General features: G+C 29.0%; 1 protein-coding gene across 2 annotated transcripts in view; it reads right to left on the reverse strand.

Moving 5' to 3' along the window:
- Positions 1-723: 723 nt before the first annotated feature.
- The window catches only part of LOC117182308 (microtubule-associated protein futsch), a 58,852-nt gene continuing 37,753 nt past the window's right edge, over positions 724-21,822 (reverse strand). Inside the window, exons 5-12 of one of the 2 annotated variants that reach the window (XM_033375457.1) lie at positions 21,689-21,800; positions 16,362-16,917; positions 12,278-12,313; positions 12,086-12,202; positions 9,287-9,383; positions 8,269-9,198; positions 8,027-8,124; positions 724-2,116 (exon numbers count right to left, since the gene is read on the reverse strand). In XM_033375457.1, coding sequence (XP_033231348.1) covers positions 1,202-2,116; positions 8,027-8,124; positions 8,269-9,198; positions 9,287-9,383; positions 12,086-12,202; positions 12,278-12,313; positions 16,362-16,917; positions 21,689-21,800 — 2,861 coding nt within the window. In that variant the 3' untranslated portion in view covers positions 724-1,201. Of the gene's footprint in view, positions 2,117-8,026; positions 9,199-9,286; positions 9,384-12,085; positions 12,203-12,277; positions 12,314-16,361; positions 16,918-21,688; positions 21,801-21,822 lie in introns of both variants that reach the window. The other variant, XM_033375456.1, reaches the window with a different exon arrangement.

Here is a 21,822-nt window from a genome sequence, read left to right on the forward strand (position 1 = left end):
ACCTTGCCCTTGTTTTTTTTCCTCGAAAAAATTCTACCAGCAGCCTCGTGTTCTTCGAGACACTCTAGTTACTACCTAATGATTTCCTTCACACAATAACTATGATCATCATTATCAATTAAAATTTGTAAAATACAATATGCTGCCTATTATAAATTCTTAATCTTTCTTTATAAATAATTATAGTAGTAGTCTTCACACCTTTTGTTAATTTATTATAATCAGATGCCGTTCCTTTCCACATTGTTTGCTTTCCTTTAATTTAAATATTACATTTGTGCCCTTTGCACTAATTCATTTTGTGGTATTCGTTCTGCTTGACTGTGTATACAATACATATACAATATAATAATCTAAAGGATTCGTATTATTTACATATTTACACATAACAACGGCTTTGTCAAGATTTGCCCGTTCATATAAAAATCAAAACTTCTCATAGGTCGTCGATTGATACTCGAAACTCTTCTTCTTTTTTTTTTTCCATTCTCAAACCGAGTCTTTCTCGTGCAACTGAAAAAAAAATCCATCCGTGTAAAGGAGCGCATCAGATCTATAGTCATTTTTTCCCTTTCCAGCTCGTCTTTCAAACTTCCATAGAAAAGTCACAGTTTATATATAAAAATTCAAATAAAAATTCCACTATTTTCGGAGAACTTTATGGAAGTTGGTGGCGAAACCCTCCTTACTTGGCCAACCGCGCGCGGGGGGGGGGGGGGGGGGGGGGGGGGGGGGGGGGGTCTTGTCCGTGAACGCAAACATTTTTGTCTTCTTCCAGCCGGACCGAAAGTGTGCCTTCTTCTTTTCCTGCATTTAATAAGTCTCCGTGTGGAAAAACGCTACTTTTGTGCCCGCTTCGCAACACAACACCCCCTCAAAGGCAATCTTTAGATGCAGATTACGGACAAAAAATGTACTGCAGAGACTGGAGGCAGAGAAGGCGTCAATTATCCTAGTGTATCAAATTCCCAGTATCAAAGTTCGTTTGTTTTATCACATGCCGACAACAACTGGAAGTAGTCTACCTCGGTATAAAAGCCGCTTAAAAAGACGCGTCAAAAGTCCCAAAATGAAAAAAAAAAAAAAAACAAAAAAAGAAACTACATCATCACAACACCGACTCTAGATCCTCCGACTCTCGAAAATGAAGAAGTCAGTAAGACAGGTGGTGGTCACAGGGTTGGCCAAGCTCTCACTCTTGCTACGACTCAAGATCGTCCTCGCGCTGACTGCTGAAATAGGATACGAGACCGCCAAATTCCCCAGAGCCTTCCTCGTCGTTGGGATGCTGCTGCGGATGTGGATGTGGATGAGGCTGCTGCTGAGTTTGCGGTGCCGCTGGTGCCTGAATCGGTTGATTCTCGGCAGACGTTGCAAAGTGTTCGGCCGGATATGGTGAGCCCTGGTAGGCGGCGGCGTCGTCGGCCGTGGTCATTGGTGGAGGCGGTGGATAGGCACCATAGTGATAATTGGGAGGGGGCGGCGGATGATAGGGTGAGAAGTTACCCGGGGGTCGAGGTGGAGGCGAGGGCTGCTGCATCGAGTGGTTGCCGGGAGAGGCCGCAAAGGGCGGCATCTGGTGTCGGACGCCGAGTTGCGGATTCTCAGGGAACCTGGACATCGGCGGTCCGCGGACGTAAGGCGGCGGAGGTGGCGTTGGTCCACCTTTCGCGAGGGGACTTCCAGCGGTGGGCGGAATCATTCCGGGCACGTGGCCGAGAGGAGAGCTGCGATCGCGATTGTTGATGGCAATGGGACCGCCGCCCGAGGGCGAGGGATCCATGGGATGATGCGAGGTGTGATACATTTGAGGTCCGGGCACCCGGAGTCTCATGGGTGGTGTGCCCGAGCGAACGGCGGCAAAATGTGGTGGCATGGAAGATTGGCCGACCTGCCGGTAGGGTGATGGAATTCGGCCTCGTGATTGCATTTCGTAGCCAGCTCGGGGACCGCCAATCATTTGGCCCCCGGGACTCGGCACGCCAAAGTATTTGTGGCCCATTGCAGCTGCAGCTGCTGTGAACGACTGCGGACTGCCACCGACTGATTGAGATTGGAGCATCCTCGTGATTACGGAAGACTGTTGACTAGGTGGTAGAGACTGTTGGGAGTAAACCTGTGAAGAGAGATTTTCTTAGTTGTGAGGTATTTCGAGAAAGGGTTTTTTGTTATTGGTGTATGAAATTCTGACCTTATATCCGGACGGGTTATATTATAAGGATCTGTTCGAGTTTTTTTAGTATACAATTGTGGATTTCTCTTTGAAAATATTTTAGACTTTAGTTTATTTAATACCACTGGTAAGTTCCCTGTCCTTGATCAGTTTTTTTTAATTTTTAACTAGAAAAAGGAAAGTTTGATAATCGAGAAGACTAAAAAAAAAACTCCAGCAAACCTTATCTTCTCAACACAATTTCCTTGGTTGGAATCCTATTCTTGTTCATCCCATTGCATACATCACATATTATATACAATAATATCAACCTGGGCTAGATTAATTCACCTCTATTGATGTAAAAAAAACAATGATTTAAAAAATTCAAAAAAATACAATATACAGAGAAAACACATGCACACCATAATATGAAAACAAAAATATGAATATAAATGTTGACAGCAGCGCCACTAACTTCAAACTATTGGGAAAAACTCAACAATATCTTTGACTCCACCCTCTAATTTTACAGCAGTAATATTTTCAACCATTTTTTTTTCTTTCACATTTTACGAGCTTCCCCATACAACCGGAAGTGTAGTGGCGCACTCTGTGGAGGAAATTTACATTCCTTGATCAGGGCCTAAAATGTCGCGTAGCAGCACAAACTTTGTGTAGTTCACATTTCAAAGTGTGTAGTGGAAAATTAAAGTTTTAACTTTTATTTATTTACCACAGGCTTCACAGTCTTTCCTTTAATTGTCTCCTTTCCCATTATTCTGGTTTTTCTACTTGAATTTTAACTGAATTAATAGAACACAATAAGAAAAACCAACTATTTTTGGTAGAAAATTTAATTCTTTTGATTTTTGTAAAAATTCGTCTTTTTTCTTTGAAATTTATTTTCTTTCTTCTTTGAAAAATCTTCAGGATGGCTGGTACAATATCAAGGTGGCCGTTTTCATTACATACAAAAATTCACGGTCAATTCAAGGTTTTATCCCAGTTCATAAACATTTATGAAATTAAAAAATTCGAACTCTAAATCTCAACATTTTTCCATTCGAAATAATAAAGACTGAACTGCAAATAATTAGAATAAATTTTAAGTTAGAAATATTGAAAATTGAACGATTACATTTTTGTTATGAACTGAATACTTCTTAAATTAAAAGTCAAAATTATTATTTAAATTTTAAATAGTTTGACAATCATTAAATAGCTTCAAAAGTTGTTTTTTAAATCTTGAAACATCTACATATTGGTTTACATTAACTGAAACTTTCAATTATTTTGAAATTTTTTCATAACTTCTAAACGCCTTTTTAAATAATTTAAAATCTTCATCAATTTATTTTTAAATCCTGCAAAATAAAAAATATTTCCTTAAAATCTTCCAGATTTATTTTGACCATTTTTGAAATCTTTTTAAATATTCCCTTCAAATTAATTTAAAAAAAAAAATGATTTTCAGACAATTATTTGTCAATATTAAACAATTGTTATATTTATTGATTAAAAAAGATCAAAATTTCAACTTTTAGACTAAAAAAATATTTTTAATTTAATAAAAGTCTTTAATTATGCATATATTATTTTCAAGTTATTTTAAATAGTTTGTAAAGTTTAAATCAGGAATTTACATTCGTTTAATTAAGACTGTCCAATTGTAACAGTTTAATTTTTAATGTTAAAATTTGGACATTCTTGAATTTTGAATTGCTTCCGAATCGTCTTGTAAAATCAATTATTATTTATTTTTTAATCATTCATGTGTAGTTTAATTTTAAAAATAATTTAAAAAAATTTTTTTTTGGTCAAGTAAAAAGGTTTTTTTTTATCTAAAATTGTAATTTTAAAACGCTACTAATTAGATCAGATTAGGTCAGATTTTTTAAACAAAAATTTGTGAAATTCCCGCTCCAACAATAAATTCATTGTCATTTCCCGGTTCAGCGGACACTCTGAATATGAAAAAAAAAATCTCTTTCGCTAGAATTTAAATCTTTTTTGTTGCAAATTGATCTCTTTGGTTGAAATTTTAACTATTGGATTACAAAATTACCTATTTTGTTGAAAATGCAATATCCTAACTTAAAATCATAGAAATTTAAAGCGTTTTAAATTGAATTTTATATATCACCACCATTATTTTATTTTAAATAATTTATTCCCCTATTTTCATTTAAAAAATCTCTGCATTTCTCCTCTCTTTAAAGTATTTTGGCCTGTGAAGCTCGCTATCGACACAACTGAAAATTTTTTTTGGCTTCTTATAAGTGGGAGGTCGACATGTGTGTAGTTCAAAATCTGAGACATTTTAGGCCCTCTTCTTGTTAGATTAATTCGATCAGAATGGGCGAATAGAAATTAGTAAGAATATTAAAGCTCATTATTTTGTCACATTTTTATTGGTAAATATTTTTCATTGTCACAGCAATCACAGCATAAATGGGAAAATAGAGGAAAGATTCAATATTAATAAATAAATTTTATTATGAGTTTTTTAACCCTCAAACGGTACACTCTAACGCAGCATACGTAAACGGTACACTGGTGCGAATTGGTTTGTTTGCAATGTTAATATTAATTATTTGACATATTGAACCTATAATAAAGAACTAGCATATATCACACATATTTAACACATATATTTAATATATGTAGGGATAATCCGTTGCAGCTGTGTTTGCGTAAATGCCAACAGAATGAAAAAACTTCGGGTGCGAATTCGCACCAGTGTACTATTTGAGGGTTAACTATGTTTCCAATATTAGGAAATAAGAATCGAGGGAGGTGAGCAGATATGCGCGCGTTCCTTTACTGCGAGTTCAAGTACTGTATTGTCAAAAGTAGTATATTTAAAGAGGAAAGAGGAAAATGGAGAATTTGGAGAAGAAAAAAAGGGAAACGTGGGGGAATACGGGAAAGACTGTGATCCCTCGTGTCATGCTCGCAGCGATTCAAAATAAATTCGAATGTTATTTAAAGCTTTGCAATCGGAAGCCTAGGTGGCGCTGCAGCCAATTGGTCTAAAGTCCACCATTTTGTTTTTCCAACGACCAAAGCGCCGCCTTGATTTCCGAACCCGATAAAAGCAAAATTTAGAATGCGACATGAAAGTGTTAGTAAAAAATAGAGTTCATAAATGCCCAAGAATTTATTTTGAGCAAATGCACTCGAGAATATGCTCGAAGAGAACATTTAAAGCATTTATTGTTTAAATATGTGTGTGTGTGTGTGGTTAAAAATCGCACTTCTTAGTCGAAAATTAATCTCTTATGGTTGAGGATTCAAACTAATTTGTTAAAAATTCATCTTTTTTGGTTGAATTCGACTATTTTTGGTATAAAATTAAAATCCTTTTTGGTTGAAATATCAAATATCACTTTTTTGTTGAGAATTCATCATTTTTTGTTGAATATTCAAATACTTACATAGCTGGAAAATTCTGACAGTTAACAGGTTTAGACCGCGGACCCTTGATTTAAGCTTTTTGGTGACTAAATCCTATTTTTTGGTGAAAATTCCTTTTAAATTCAAATATTTGGTTAAAAAATCATGCACTTTGTTAAAACTTCGTCTATTTTGATAGAAAATTCATCATATTAGTTGAAAATTGATGTTTTTGGTTAAAAATTAGTTTTTTCTTAATTAAAATTAATTTTTTTAGCAGAAAATTTAATTTCCATTTTTTGTCGAAAATTTACCTTCTTGATATAAACGTAATTTTTTTTCGTTATAAAATGTCCTGTTTTGTAGATAATTTAACTATTGTATTTTTGTTAAGAATTCATTTCTTTGGTTGAAAAAAATATTTTGTTCAAAATTCGTCTCTTTTATATAGAAAGTTGATCTTTTGGGTTCAAAATTCAACTATTTGGTCGAATTTTTCTTCTCTCTAGTTGAAAATTATTATTTTTTAACTGAAGAGGCAATTATTCCATTTTTGCTTAAGAATTTACATTTTTAGCTGAAACTTAATTAATTTGACTGAAAATAATTTTTTTTCGTTTGTTTAAATTTTACTTTTCTGACCTCAAATTGAACTATTTTATTTTTGGTGCGTAAATTTATCATTTTTCGTTTCAAAATTTATATATTTTATCTAAACTGTATCTTTTTTGGTAGAAAGTTCATGTTTTAGGTATAAATTGAATTACTTTGTTGAAAATTCCTTTTTTTTTAATTGACTGCTTTAACTAAAAAATGAATTCCTTCATTATTGTTTAAAAAATCTTTTTTACAAAAAACAGGGTTTCGAGCTTATTCTCATGCTCATGAGAATTTCCCCGAGCACTTTAGAACTCTTTAAAATCACTAGTAATAAAAAAGCCAAAAAGTCATATAAAAATCGTCAATTTAAATTTTCAATCACAGTGATGAATTTTCAACTGGATTAGTAAATTTTCAACTAAAATGATGGTATATTCAATTAAAATAGTTATGTAAATTGTTATTTAAATCAAATTAATTTTCAACCTAAAAAGAACAACGAATTTTTAACAAAATAGTTAAATTTTCATCAAAGTGATGAATTTTCAACTGAATTACTCAAAAACACATCAAGCACATAAGCATAGTGTCGAGCTCACTAGTAATTAAAAAGCCAAAAAAACGTATAAAAATCGCCAATTTAAATTTTTAATCACAGTGACGAATTTTCAACTGGATTAGTAGAATTTTCAACCAAACAGATTAATTTTAAACCAAAATGATGCACCTTGAACTGAAATAGTAGATTTTTTAACTAAAAATATGAATTTTTAACCAAAAAGGTGAATTTTCTACCAAGAAGAATAATTTATGCCAAAGAAAACGAATTTCAAACAAAATATTTGCATGAATTGTCAACCAAAAACTGAATAGTAAAATTTCCAGTTAAAAAACTAATGTTTAACCAAAGAGATAAATTTTCATATTTAATTAAAATAGTTATTTACATTGTTGGTCAAAAAAATTAATTTTTAACAGAAAAAACACGAATTTTGAAAAAAGAACTCTTTAAATTTTCAATCAAAGTGATGCATTTTCCACTGAAATAGTGAATCTTTATTGGCATAGTTGAATTTTAAGAGAAAAAAATGAATTTTCAATTAAAATTATGCACCTTGAGCTGAAATAGCTGATTTTTCAACCAAAAAGATGAATTTTTAACTAAAAACACGAAATATTTAATTGAAATAGTTATTATAATTGCTCATTAAATTCTCAAAACACATAAAGGTTGAGCATAGTCTCGAGCTCATTCTCATGCTCATGAGAATTTCCCCGAGCACTTAAGAACTCTTTGAAACACTAGTAATAAAAAAGCGAAACAGTGGTGTAAAAATCGTCAATTTAAACTTTTAATCAGAGTGTTAAATTATCAACTAGATTAGTTGAATTCTAAACCAAAAACATTAATTTTCAACTAAAATGATGCACCTGGAACTGAAATGGTTGAGTTTTTAACAAAAAGAATGAATTTTTAACCCAAAAATGTGAATTTTCAACCAAGAAGAATAATGCATGCCAAAAGAAGACGAATTTCAAACAAAATATCTGCATAAATTTTTAACTCAAAAAGGTGAATTGTCAATCAAAAACTGAATAGTAAAATTTTCCTCTAAAAAAACTAATGTTCAACCAAAAGATTAATTTTCATTTTTGGTTCAAATAGTTATTTGCACTGTTGGTTGTGACGCAATATTCAATTTGAATAGTTATTATAAATTCCCACTAAATTCTCAAAGCACATAAAGGATGAGCATAGTCTCGAGCTCATTCACATGATCATGATAATTTACCCGAACACTTTAGAACTCCTTAAAACACTATTAGTGATAAATAAAGGCAAAAAGTCGAAATAAAAAAAATCGTCAATCCTACCTGGGAAGAATTGGAATGCTGCGTCGAGGGTGATGATCCCTGCATGGTCGCTCCAGTGGCTGGAGGCGTCGAGGGTGCCGATCCGGATGTGCTGCTACCTGGAGTAGGAAGTACATTTGGAATATCGTCATATTTAGATGAGAGATTCGAATCGGTGCCCATGCCGATGACGCCACCTTCGGCAGCGGCCTTTGCCGCTGCCTCCGCAGCTCGAGCCGCTTCCAGCGCAAGTGTCTTCTTACCCTTGCCGCGGCCTCTTCTTTTCGGCTTCATCGGTGAACCCTCTGGACTGAAAAGCTGACCCTCGGATCCCGGCATCATTGACTCCGCCCCTGGCATCATTGACTCCGCCCCAGGCATCATTGACTCGGCTCCCGGCATCATCGAAGACAGTCCCTCTTCCGAGGCCATGATCGAGGACATCGGCGACGTCAAATTGGAAGAAACACCAGGCGCCATGTCGGGTGTTCCCATCGAAGCCATTCCTGGAAGTCCCAAATCAGCAGCTCCGTCTCTTCTCATCTGCTCCGCTATAATTTCCGCCTTGCTCCGCCGTCCGCGCTTCTTCTTCTTCGGCGCCTCTCCGTCCAGGTCGGGCGCATTCTCACGTTCAGCCGCAAGAATTTCCAAAGCCTTCAGACGAGCCTTCTCCATCTTTTTCGCCTCTCGCTCCTCCTTCTTTTTCTTTTTCGCAATCTCAATAGCGGCTAGCTCAAGCTGCCGCCTGCCGTATTCCTCATCCTCCATCATCATCTGCTCGAGCTGCTCGTCGTCAAGTTCGGCGAGTTCTCCGGGTCCGATTCCAACCAGCGAACCTTCAGTGACATCTCCAGTCACTGAACCAGAAACCGAGATCGCCCCGTGCATTGAGATCCCGTCTTTCTGCATCGCCTCCATCGGATTCGCCATCGCTTCCACATCCACCCCCTTAAACATCTCCTCCTCATCCATTGATCTCATGAGAGGCGTCAATTCTAGGTTTGAGGAGGTCGAGGTTCTTGGTCGATTTTTACTCCCGGGCTTTGGACCCGGCTTTTTTCTCGGTTTTGGCGTCCCGTCGTCGTCCGACATCTTCTTCTTGCCGGCTGGGCTTTTGCTTTTTCTTTGCTTCTTCATTTTAGGCGACTTGACTTTTGGTTTGACACCGTCTTTCTTCGGAGAGTACGTGTCTCCTGAAAAACATTTCTAGTGTTATTATTTGTGTGCTCTCTTCTCCTCCTCCTCCTCATTTCGGCACCAAAGCAAAAGGATTAAAGATACCTGAATCGTTCTCAGCATCCGCGTTCACCTCCTCGTTCACGTTTACTACGAACTCGTCTTCGCTCTCTTCCGTTTTCCTCAGGGCTTTCTTCAGCTCCTGCAATATATTCTCTGGTAAAATATATTTATAACGTAATCAGAATACTGGATGTCTACTCAAATCCTGGAACAACATTTGGTCCCCGGCAATTCCAGGGTTTTTTTTTTTCAGGTATCATTTTTCGCGAGTTTATTATAAATTATTTTTTGTTTTAGGTTCTAGGAATTCAAGTTATATTAGAGGAAAAATATTCCTAAATATTTTATTAAATAATACTAAAAACGTAATTAATAATTTCTTGAATTTGTTTCAAAAGTCAAATTAATTTTCAATCGAAGAAAAAAAAACGAATTTTGAACCAAATATTTAAATTTTTAACTGAAATAATGGTATATTCAATTAAAATAGTTACTTACATTATTATTTAAAGAAAATTAATTTTAAACCTAAAAAAAAAAAAAAGAATTTTCAACAAAATAGTTCAATTTTCATCAACGTGATGAATTTTCAACTGGATTACTCAAAAACACATGAAGCACATAAGCATAGTGTCGAGCTCATTTCCATGCTCATGAGAATTTCCCCGAGCACTTTAGAACTCTTTAAAACACTAGTAGTAAAAAAAGCAAAAAAGTCGTGTAAAAATCGACAGTTTAAATTTCTATTCAGAGTGATGAATTTTCAACTGGATTAGTTGAATTTTAAACCAAAGAGATTATTTTTCAACTAAAATGATTCACCTTGACATGAAATAGTTGATTTTTTAACTAAAAAGATAAATTTGTAACCAAAAAGGTGAATTTTCAACCAAGAAGATTAATTTCTACCAGAAAAGACGAATTTCTAACAAAATATGTACATGAATTTTCAACTAAAAAAGATCAATTGTCAACCAAAAAATAAACAAAAAGAGATTAATTTTCATATTTAATTGAAATAGTTATTTACATTTTTGGTTTAAAAAAACTTCATTTTCTAGATAGAAAAAATAACTAATTTTGAACAAAATATTTTAAATTTCGACTAAAATGATGGCATATTCAATTGAAATAGTTATTTAAATTATTATTTAAATTAAATTAATTTTCAATCTAAAAATAGCAACGAATTTTCAAAAAATAGTTAAATTTTCATCAAAGTGATGAATTTTCAACTGAATTACTCAAAAACACATCAAGCACATAAGCATAGTGTCGAGCTCACTAGCAATAAAAAAAAAGCAAAAAAGTCGTGTAAAAATCGTCAATTTAAATTTCTAATCAGAGTGATAAATTTTCAACTGGATTAGTTGAATTTTAAACCAAAAAGCTTTAGAATGATGCACCTTGAACACCAATGGTTGATTTTTTTAAACTAAATGGATGCATTTTTTAACCATGAAGGTAAATTTTCAACAAGGAAAAATAATTTCTACCAAAGAAGACTAATTTCAAACAAAATATGGACATCAATTTTCAACTCAAAAAGATAAATTGTCAACAAAAAATTGAATAGTAAAATTTTCAGTAAAAAAAACTAATCGTCAACCAAGGAGATTCATTTTCATATATAAATGGAATAGTTATTTACATTTTTGGTTAAACAATTTTAATTTTCAAGCGAAAAAAAACAACTAATTTTGAACAAAATATTTAAATTTTCAATCAAAGTGATGAATTTTCCAGTGAAATTATGAATCTTAAACGTTGAATTTTAAACTCAAAAAATAAATTTTTAACTAAAATGATGCACCTTGAACTAAAATAGTACATTTTTTTAAATCTAAAGATGAATTTTCGGCTAAAATGGTGGAATGTTCAACTGGAATAATTCTTATAAATGCTCATAAATTCTCAAATCTGATAAAGGTTGAGCACAGTCTCGAGCTCATTCTCATGCTCATAAGAATTTCTCCAAGCACTTAAATTCTTTAGAACACTAGTAATAAAAAAGCTAAAAAGTCATGTAAAAATCGTCAATTTAAATTTTCAATCAGAGTGATAATTTTCAACTGTATTAGTTGAATTTTAAGCCAAAGAGATTAATTTTCAACTAAAATGATGAACTTTGAACTGAAACACTTGATTTTTGAACTAAAAAGATTGAAAAAAAAAAGATTGAACAAAAGGATTTAATTTTCAACCAATATTAAAAGATTAATCATTTTTTTTAAATTCAAATCTTTTTTCTCGAAATATCAACTGTTACATTTTTCGTGGAAAATCCATCTTTTTATAGTAAAAATTCAACTCCTTGGTCGAAATTTGATCTACTTTTTTAAATTTTCATTTTTTTGGTTGCACATTTATAATTTTAGCTGGTGTAGTTATCTAACTATTTATTAACATTACTTTTTTAACTGAAAATTTAACTATTTTGTTGAAAATACAAAAAATAAAAATAACTTTGTTGTAAACTTCATCTTTTTAAGTTATACTCAACTGTTTTTTTTTTATTTAATAAAATCTTTTTTCCTTTGATTGCCAGCTATTACATTTTTTTATTGAAAATTAGTATTTTCAGGTTGAAAATGCTGAACTATTTGTTAGAAATTTTTTTTTTTTAAACACTTAATATTTGTTTGTAAGAAATTAGACAGTTTTAGTTCAAGATTCAAATATTTTGTTGAAAATTCGACTTTTTTGTGCCAAAAAGACATTATATCATTATATCTGACATAAAAAATATTATTTAATAATAAATAATAAAGATAACTATATTTCCCGCAAAATATTGACTATTTTTTTTATTTTTATTTTTATTTTTTTTTGAGCACTTACCTCCTCACTATCGGATGCCATTACTTCCTGGTAGTTTATCTTCCGACCTCGAGTTCTTCTCCCGAGATTTTCCTCCTCCTGCATCGCATTTTCGTCCGGTAAACCACCATATATAATCTGGAATGAAATTTACCCTCAATAATGTGAATTCGGCTTTTCCATCTCATATTTGAAAAAAGAAATATGATCTACCTTTCGCCTGATTTTCTTCTGCTTTGGCGCATCCTCCTGCAAACAAAAACAAAACAAAAAAAATTTGATGCCTCGTAAAAATACGGAAAAAATTCTTAATTTGGACGATTTCACAGCGGAGCAGAATTCTCAAAATGTGGCAAAAAATCCGGAACTAATCAAAATGTAAGAGAAGATAGCTATTGTAGGTTTTTGAGGTCGTTGATTCCAAATTTCGTATTAAAAAGGCGAAAATTCAAAATGGCGGATGCAAAAAGGCCAACAATTTTACAAAAAAAATTATGAGATTTGCATAAAAATGGGTTATCTGTGATTTTTGGGGTCTCTGTTTACAAATTTCATATTAAAAATTAAAAATAACTAAGGCACAATGCGGAGTTTTACAAAAAACATGATCTGAAAATTTTCGCTGAAAAGGAGGGAAATAGGGGAAAGATTAAACTTAATTTTTACATGCAGAAAAAAACAATCCTTTAACAAGAAATGTATTTTTAAATAATTTGAAATTATTTTTTAATTAATTCAGTCATTAAAAAATTTATTTAAAAAAAAAATCTTAAATAGAGACAAGGTGAGAAGTTGAGTTTAACAGTTGAAAATTAAAGAAAATCCAACTGTTGAAAGTGCTAAATTTAATTTTATTTTATTTTCAATTTTCTTCAATTTTCAACAATAGAATTTAAAAGTATTGAAAATTCGATGATCAATTTTGTTTAATTTTCAATTTTCCACCATTTTTAATTAATTGATTTTTAAATTATTTCATTTTTAACGGCTGAAAATTCAATTTTCTACGAGTTTAAAGATTTGAAAATTTAATTTACAATTTTCCGAAATTTTAAACAATCGAATTTTCAATTTTCATCAATCTTATACAATTGAAAATGCAATTGTCATTTTTTTCCATTTACAACAGCTGAAAATTTAAATTTTCTTCAAATTTCAACAGTTGGAAATTTAATCCCTTCAATTTTAAACAATTGAAATTTCAATTTTCTTTAATTTTCAATAATTGAATTTACAATTTTCTTTAATTTTAAACAGTTGAAAATTAAATTTTCTTCAATTTTCAACAATTGAATATTGAATTTTCTTAAATTTTCAATAATTTAATTTAATTTTTTTTTCAAATTCCTTCACTTCTCTATTATTTTCAACATTTAGAAATTAAAATTTTGTTTGAATTTCCAATAGTTCAACATTCAATTTTCAATCGTTACAATTGCAATTTTTAATTCTTTTTTCAATTTTAAACAAATGAACTTTTAACTATGGAAAATTGAATTTTCAACTGTTAAAAAATTGACTTTTCAACTGTAAACAATTTTCAACAATTGAATTTTGAATTTTCTTCAATTTTCAATAACTTAATTTTCTTCAATTATTTATCATTTTTATCAGTTAAAAATTTATTTTTTAATTTTCTTCAATTTTCAAAAGTGAAAATTCAATTTTCTTACATTTTCAACCTTTGAAATTTTAATTTTAAGTACTTATTACAATTTTAAACAAATGCTTTTATAACTATTGAAAATTGAAGAAAATTTATAAGTAAAATTTTAACAATTAAAATTTTAATTGTCAATTTTCTACCATTTTCAACATTTAAAAATTGAATTTTTAATTTTTTTGAATTTCTAATAGTTGAACATTCAATTTTCTTAAACTTGCAACCATTTCAATTGTCATTTTTATTTCTTGTTTCAATTTTAAACAAATGAATGTTTAGGTATTGAAAATTAAATTTTCAACTGTTGAAAATTGAATTTTCAACTGTAAACAATTCAACTGTTGAAAATTGAAGAAAATTGATAATTGACACTTCAAGAGTTGAAAAATTTAATTTTCTTCAATTTTCAAAAGTTGAAAATTCAATTTGCAATTTTCTTCAATTTTCTATCATTTTCATCAGTTAAGAATTTACTTTTTAATTTTCTTCAATTTCCAATAGAGAAAATTCAATTTTCTTACATTTTCAACCTTTGAAATTTTAATTTTAAGTTCTTATTAAAATTTTAAACAAATGCATTTTTAACTATTGAAAATTGAAGAAAATTTAGAATTAAAATTTTAACAATTCAAAATTCAATTGTCAATTTTCTACCATTTTCAACGTTTAAAAATGGAATTTTTAATTTCTTTGAATTTCCAATAGTTCAACATTCAATTTTCTTCAATTTTCAATCATTTCAATTCTAATTTTTAGTTCTTTTACAATTACAAACAAATAAATTTTTAATATTGACAATTGAAGAAAATTGATAATTGAAATTTTAACAATATAAAATTTAATTGTCAATTTTCTACCATTTTCAACATTTAAAAATTGAGTTTTTAATTTTTTAGAATTTCCAATAATTAAACATTGAACTTTCTTAAATTTTCAACCATTTCGTCATTTTTATTTTATTTTTTCAATTTTAAACAGATGAATTTTTCACTATTGAAAATTAAATTTTTAACTGCTGAAAATTGAGTTTTCAACTTTAAACAACTCAACTGTTGAAAATTGAAGAAAATTGATAACTGACATTTCAACAGTTGAAATTGTAATTATAAAAAAAAAACTTAAACAAAGGAAATTTCAATTGTTGCAAATGAAAGGAAATAAAAATTTTAATTTGATAAATAAAAATTTCAATCTATACAGTAGTGATTAAAATAAATTTTTGACCAAAAAAGAAACGAATTTTCAAATACAGAAATTAATTTTTAACCAAAAAAATGAAGTTTCATGATTTTCAACAAATAATTGAATTTTCAAATAAAACAGATAAATTTTACACTAAAAATTAAATAATTAAACGTTTAGTAAAAAACTGAATTTTCAATCAAATCAAAGTCAATTTTCAACGAAATAGTATAAATTTCAGACAAGAATATTAAATTTCTATCAAAAAAGATAAATTTTCGACAAAAAATTTTCCGTTTCAATCAACAATTATAATTTTTTTGGTCAAATTTCCTGTTCGAATTCATAATTTAAATTTTTTTCAAAAATATTCCGTTTGAACTAAGAATTAGAATTCATTCTTTAAAAAAAATTCCCTGTTCCAACTCGCAATTAATTTAAATTAAAAAATGCCCATTTCCAAGACAAATTACAATTTCTTTGGATAAAGACCAATTTCAACTTAAAATTGGTTTAAATTTGGAAACTCCCTGCTTCAACTCAGAATTAAAATTCTTTTGAAAAAATCCCTGTTCCAATCCAGAATTTTGTTCATTTTCGAAAATTTCTAGCACTAGCTCGAAATTTTTTTCAATTTAATAATTCCCGTTTCCAAGTCAGAATTATTATTATTCTCGATACAACACCAGTTCCAACTATAAATTTGCAAAAATTTTCATATTCCCTGTTCAAGTAAAAAGTTAAATTTTAAAAAGTTTAACATTCTTTAAAATGTTTTGAAATTTTATTTCAAAGTCTTGAAACATCTGCATGTTGTTTTACATTTTTTCAAATTAATTTTTTTTAATTCTGCCAAATTGGAAAGATTATCTTTAAATCTTCCGCATTCATATTTAACTATTTTGTAAGCCTTTGTAAATCTTTTTAAATTTTCTCCTAAAATTAGTTTATTAAAATAAAAAAACCATTTTGAAAAATCCTAGGGAATATTTCTTCTTTTGAAACCTTTCGAAATTCTTAAAAAAGCTTCTAAACTAACTATTCTGTTTCTTAAATGAAAATTTTCAAATTGCATGGTTTAAAAATGGAATATTTTTAACTGAAAAATTATTATCTACTTAAAAAAATTTTAAATACAATTCAATTTAAAAAACGATATCAATTTATATTCACAGGTCATCAATTAAAAATTTGTTTGTATAACAAATCTTCAATTTCAAACGCTTCTCTTTCTTTTATTCTTCAAGTCTTTAAATTTCTACGCTTAAAAATTAAAAAATTTTAAAGTAAAAAATTTTGGAATTGTCCATTCTAAACTGAATAACAACAAAATTGAAAAAGATCAGATTTAAACTAATTCTTAAAAAAAAAAAACGGTTAAAATCAAAGTTTGTCAGGATTTTTTCCCCTAAAAATTTGTAAAATTCCCGGACAAAAAATAAAATCTCTTACCTTTTTCCTCTTTTTCGCTTGTTCTTCGATAAGAGGCACAAACACTTCTTTCTCCGGCTCTTCAGCTCTCTCCTCGACTTCTTTTGCAGTGAAAACAGGATCCTGAGGAACTTCTTCGAGTGGCACGATTGATTTTGCAGAAAACCCGGCTTCGGGAACTGGCAAAGTCTCTTTTTCCACAACCTGTTCAGTCCCAGCAGTTTCTGTAGTCTCAGCAGTTTCTTTAATTTCCGCAGTCTCCGCAATTTCTTTACTTTCTCCCGTTTCTGACGGCGCTTCTGGAGTCACTGGAGTTTTTTCAGACGGTGAATCAGCCTCCTCCTCCTCCTCCTCCTCCTCTTCTTCTTCTGCCACTTTATCTGCTTCATAAGAAAGAGGAGCCGGGGTTGTTTCTTCTTCGGCATTTTCGACTTCTTCACCAATTGCTCGTATTTGTTCCTCTTCTTCATTATCGCTCTGATTGTCAGAATTCTCAATGATGCGCTTTCTCTTCTTCTTTTTGGATTTTGATTTTGATTTAGGCGGCACTCGATGTCTCGACGGTATCGTTCTACTTCTGAAAATTAAAATATAAAGTGACATTGGCGATTCGCGTTTGACAGACTAAAGGTACACTGGTGCGAATCTGGCTTTTGCATTTTCAACTTCGAATATATAAACGAAGATTGAGACTAGACAAATTTTGAACAAATATTTTTGTGTGAAATTTCCTGCTGAATCTAATGGTTCTACAGAAATTTGGATAATCATTAATTTTCCCCATGATAATTTCAATTTTATTCCCATGCATCAGATGGAAAAAATCACATTTTTGCCAAATTTATTGGAAATGATCATGAAAAATCGATAAATAACAAATAAATGTAATAAACATACTTATATTCAACAAGTGAACGATATTCCTTTACTTGAGAACGATATTTAGACATTGCTGGTCGCAACACTTTACCACACGTAAAAGGTACACAGGTGCTGATTCGCACCAATTCGATTTTCTTGTCCTTCTATCTCGTAGAGATCAACGAAACTGTAACAGCTGTCTATGGTAAAATGCAACCAACTTTTTAAAACTGACAATGCGATATCGCACCAGTAGGTGTGAATTCGCACCAGTATACCGTTTGAGGGTTAATCTGTAGGAGAGATCCTCTAAGACAGGGGTCTCCCCAATACATAGGTGCAGTGTGACCCAGCATTGCTCGGCCTTTTTCAAGATCTACCAATTTTTTGTCGACGGGAAACTGAGAATTTATGACCCCTTCGAAAAAAATCCCAGTTGAAAGGGCTCGGAGAACCCTTTTTTTTGTATAACTTGACAGAGCTTGAAATACAAAGTATTTTATTCAAAGTATTTGAACTCAGAAATTTCCGATAATTGTTCAGAAATAAATGTTTTCGACATTAATCATATTGAATAATTTTAAAAAATACTGCTTCAAAATAATATAAATTAATAAATAAAATAATATAATATAAATTCAAAGGAATTGAAATTGCATTAGCGCTTTTAAACAAAAATAATTTTTTATTTGATACCTCTTTGAAGTATATTTAATTTTTTTAAGTCAAAGCTGCTTAAATTGTAGAATTAAAAATGTTTATTACATTTAAAAAAAATTAAAATTGATGTCACACTTTTTTTTACGATAAAAAATTAATTTTTCGTCATTTTTACCTCACAAAATGTAAATTTTTTAAATTATAAAGCTTTAAAATTAAATAATTCGAAAAAACTTTTCAAATGAAAAGCAATTTTTAGTTTTTAATAGAAAAGTTTTGAAAAACAATGGTAATTTATTTATTTCTTGTATCTGTTACATATGATAATATAATTAATTATTTAAGTCCATTTAACAATTTTTTAAACTTTTAATATTGAAAAATTTGTTATTACGGATTTTAAAATTGATTATGTTTTTAATATTTAAGATAAAGTGAAATATAAACATATCAAAACTGTATAAAATATATGAAAGTAGAAATATTGAGAAAAGACAACATTTTATTGTGTTTTTAGATTTGTTAGCTCAATTTAACTGTCCCATTTTTAGTTCAAAATTGATCTTTTTTAGTACTTTTAGTACCTTTTAGTACCTTTTGTAGTTGAAAATTCATTTGTTCGGGTGATATATTCATAATTTTTATTAAAAATTCATGTTTTTCGTTAAAAATTACTTAATTTTGTTAAAAATTTGTCTTGTTTGTTTGAAAACATTTTTTTAACTGAATTTTTAACTATTCTATGTTGGATTTAATATATAAATTTAAAAAATTCAACTATTTTGTTGAAAATTCAAATATTTAACTTCACTTCTTTTTATTTTAACTAAATTCACGTAGTTCAGTTTTTCACGAAAATAGGGGAATAAATTCTTTGAAATTACATTTATGGGCACTATATTAAATTCAATTTAAAATCGTTTACATTCCTAACATTTTCAGCAAAAAAATTTCACTTTCAATAAAATAGATGAATTTTTAACCAAACACTTAAAATTTTCCAACTGAGAAAAATTATTTTTCAATCAGAAATAGAGTAGTTAAATTTTCAGATGCAAAAATTGTCAAAACAAAAATCCAATTTTTCAACAAAATAGAAAAATCCTCAACCAAAAATGGTTCAAATAAAAATTTCAAATTTCAACTAAAAATATAGTAGTAAAATTTGCGATAAAAAAAAAAATTTCAACAAAGAAGATTCATTTTCTACCAAAAAGTCAAATTTTCAACACAATACATGAAATTTCATGTAAAAACAATTGTTTGGAAACCAAAAATCGAATAGATAAATCTGGTTAAATTTTCAGTCACAAAAATTAATTTCCAACCAAAAAAGAAATAAAATATTAAACAAAATTGTAAAATCCACAACCAAAAAAAGATTAAATATTGGCCAAAAGAGATTAATTTTGAAACGAAACCATGGAAACATGGTTAAAATAGTTAATTTTCATCGAGAAAAAAAAACAAATTTGCAACAAAATAGCTAAATTTTCAACCAGAGATAAATCTTCAAGAGCAAAATTAATTTTTAACAAAATAATCCCACTTTTAACAAATTAGTTTAATTTTAAACTAAAAAAGTGCAACTTTCAACCAAAAACACAAGTCAAATTTTTAATAAAAAAGATAAATTTTCGACCAAAATATTATTTTTGAACAAAAAAGTTAAATTTGCAACACAATACGTGAATTTTAAACTAAAAAATATTATTTTGAAACCAGTGGGACACTTGAATAATTTTCAGCAACAAAAAAATGTATTTTTAAACAGGAAAATTACTTTTCAAATAAAAGGATTAATATTCTACCAAAAAATACAATTTTTCAACAAGATACATGAATTTTTAACAAATTAGTTGAATTTTTAATTGAAAAAGACCAATTTTCTACCAAATAGTTGAATTTTGTTTTTAAAAAAATTAATTAATTTTAAACCAAACATACGAATTTTCAGCTAAAACAATGAATATTGAACTGAAACAGTAGAATTTTCAAATAAAAAAATTAATCTTTATAAAAAATATAAATTGTCAATCAAAACTTAAATAATAAAATTTCAAGTTGAAAAAATTAATGTTTAAACAGACAGATGAATTTTCAACTACAACTGTGGAATTTTTTATTGGAATAAGTTAAATTTTCATTTGAAATAATTACTTTTCAAACAACTAACTTGCAACAACAATAATAATAACTTTTAGAAAAATAGTTATATTTTTAAACAAACTGATGAATTTCATCTTTTACCAAAAAGTTTAATTTTCAAACAAGACTAATTTCTGCCAAAAAATACAAATTTTCAACTAAAAGTGTAATTTTGTAATAAAAAATTTGAAGAATTAAATTTTTAATTAAACAATGAATTTTGAACCGAAGAGATGAAGTTTTAACTAAAATTATGGAATAAGAGTTACATTTACAGTTAAAAAAATAATAATTTGCAAAAATACAAAAATAAAATAAAAGTTTTTACACAAACAGCTCATTTTTCAACCAAAGAAATTAATTTTAAAAATTACTTATTAACAAGAGTTTAACTTTCAACCAAAAAATTGTATTTCAAACCTAAAAGACGAATATGCAACTAAAATGATAAATATTTGACTGGAATACTTGCATTTTTAACCGAAAGCAATAATTTTTAATCAAGCGGATAAACTTTCATAGAAAAAGGATCACTTTTAACAACAAAAAATCCAATTTTAATACGGAAACAAATAAATTCTCAGCCACAGAAATTAATTTTCAACCAAACTGATGAATTTTAAATTAAATTTATGAATTTCCAAACAAACAAACAAATTAATTTTTAACAAAAGAGTTTAACTTTTAACCAAGTAGTTGAGTTTTTTAACTAAAACAAAAAAATAATGATTTCAAAACGAAAAATGTGTTCTATTATAAATCAAAAATATAATAGCATACTATGAAAAAAATTAGCTGAACAAAAAATAGTTTTTTTTTTGTTGGGTTCTTATTAATTCAGTTCTCATTTAAATAGAAAAACGAGAAAAGGAGAAGAGGCGAATATAGATAGTAAAGTCTGTGAAACCTGCGATAAATAAATACAAATTTTGATAGTTTATAAAATAAAAAATAAAGGTTCAAATAAACAATGAAATTTGGTTTTTAATAGTTTAATGAAAATTGACTAGAATACTGCAAATTTGCTTTTAAAAATAAAGTTAATTTTCCATTTAAATTTTTAATTTCGGACAAAAAACTTTTGTACGAAATGTATGAAAATAATGATATAAAACAGTTGGCCCACAATCTGCAACTTCAAATTTAATAATTAAATTATTATAAAAATTGTCTGCCTAAAGGTTTAGGCAAATCATTCAATAAAAATTAATAGTATTCGATTGAAATACTACTTACATTTAAAACCAAATTTTTAATGAATATATTAATTTTTTGCAATTCATATTAAGCTAGCTAAGCTAGCTTTAAAAATAATTTAAAAATAGCAAAATTAAAAATTGTACAATTAAATTTTTGATATAAACTGAACACTTCCTAAATTAAAAATAAAATTATTTTTATTTTAAATAGTTTAAAAATCCAAAATTGTCCATTTCAAACGTCACTAACTTTCATTTTTCTTAATCTTTAAAATAGTATTTTTAAATTCTTTAAATAAAAAATTTACGCTTGAAAATTAAAATCCAGAATCAAATTTTTTTTCCCCCGGTTAAAAAATAAATTTACTGTCATTTATCTGATTTCCTTGTTTCCCGGTTCAGCGGCTCACCCTGCATTCAATATAATAATTTTGTTTTTATATACAAAATTATAACAAATATATTTCTATTTCTACATACCTCTTCTTCCTTTGCCTCCAAGAATTATCACTGTCCACACTTTCCGAATCATTGTCCCATCCCCTATTTTTCTTTCTCTTCGGACGATCGCTGTCATCACTGTTGTCATTAACTAAACACACAACAACAAAAAA

Source organism: Belonocnema kinseyi, chromosome 10 (genome assembly GCF_010883055.1).
Source record: "Belonocnema kinseyi isolate 2016_QV_RU_SX_M_011 chromosome 10, B_treatae_v1, whole genome shotgun sequence".
In the NCBI taxonomy this organism is placed as follows: Eukaryota; Metazoa; Arthropoda; class Insecta; order Hymenoptera; family Cynipidae; genus Belonocnema; species Belonocnema kinseyi.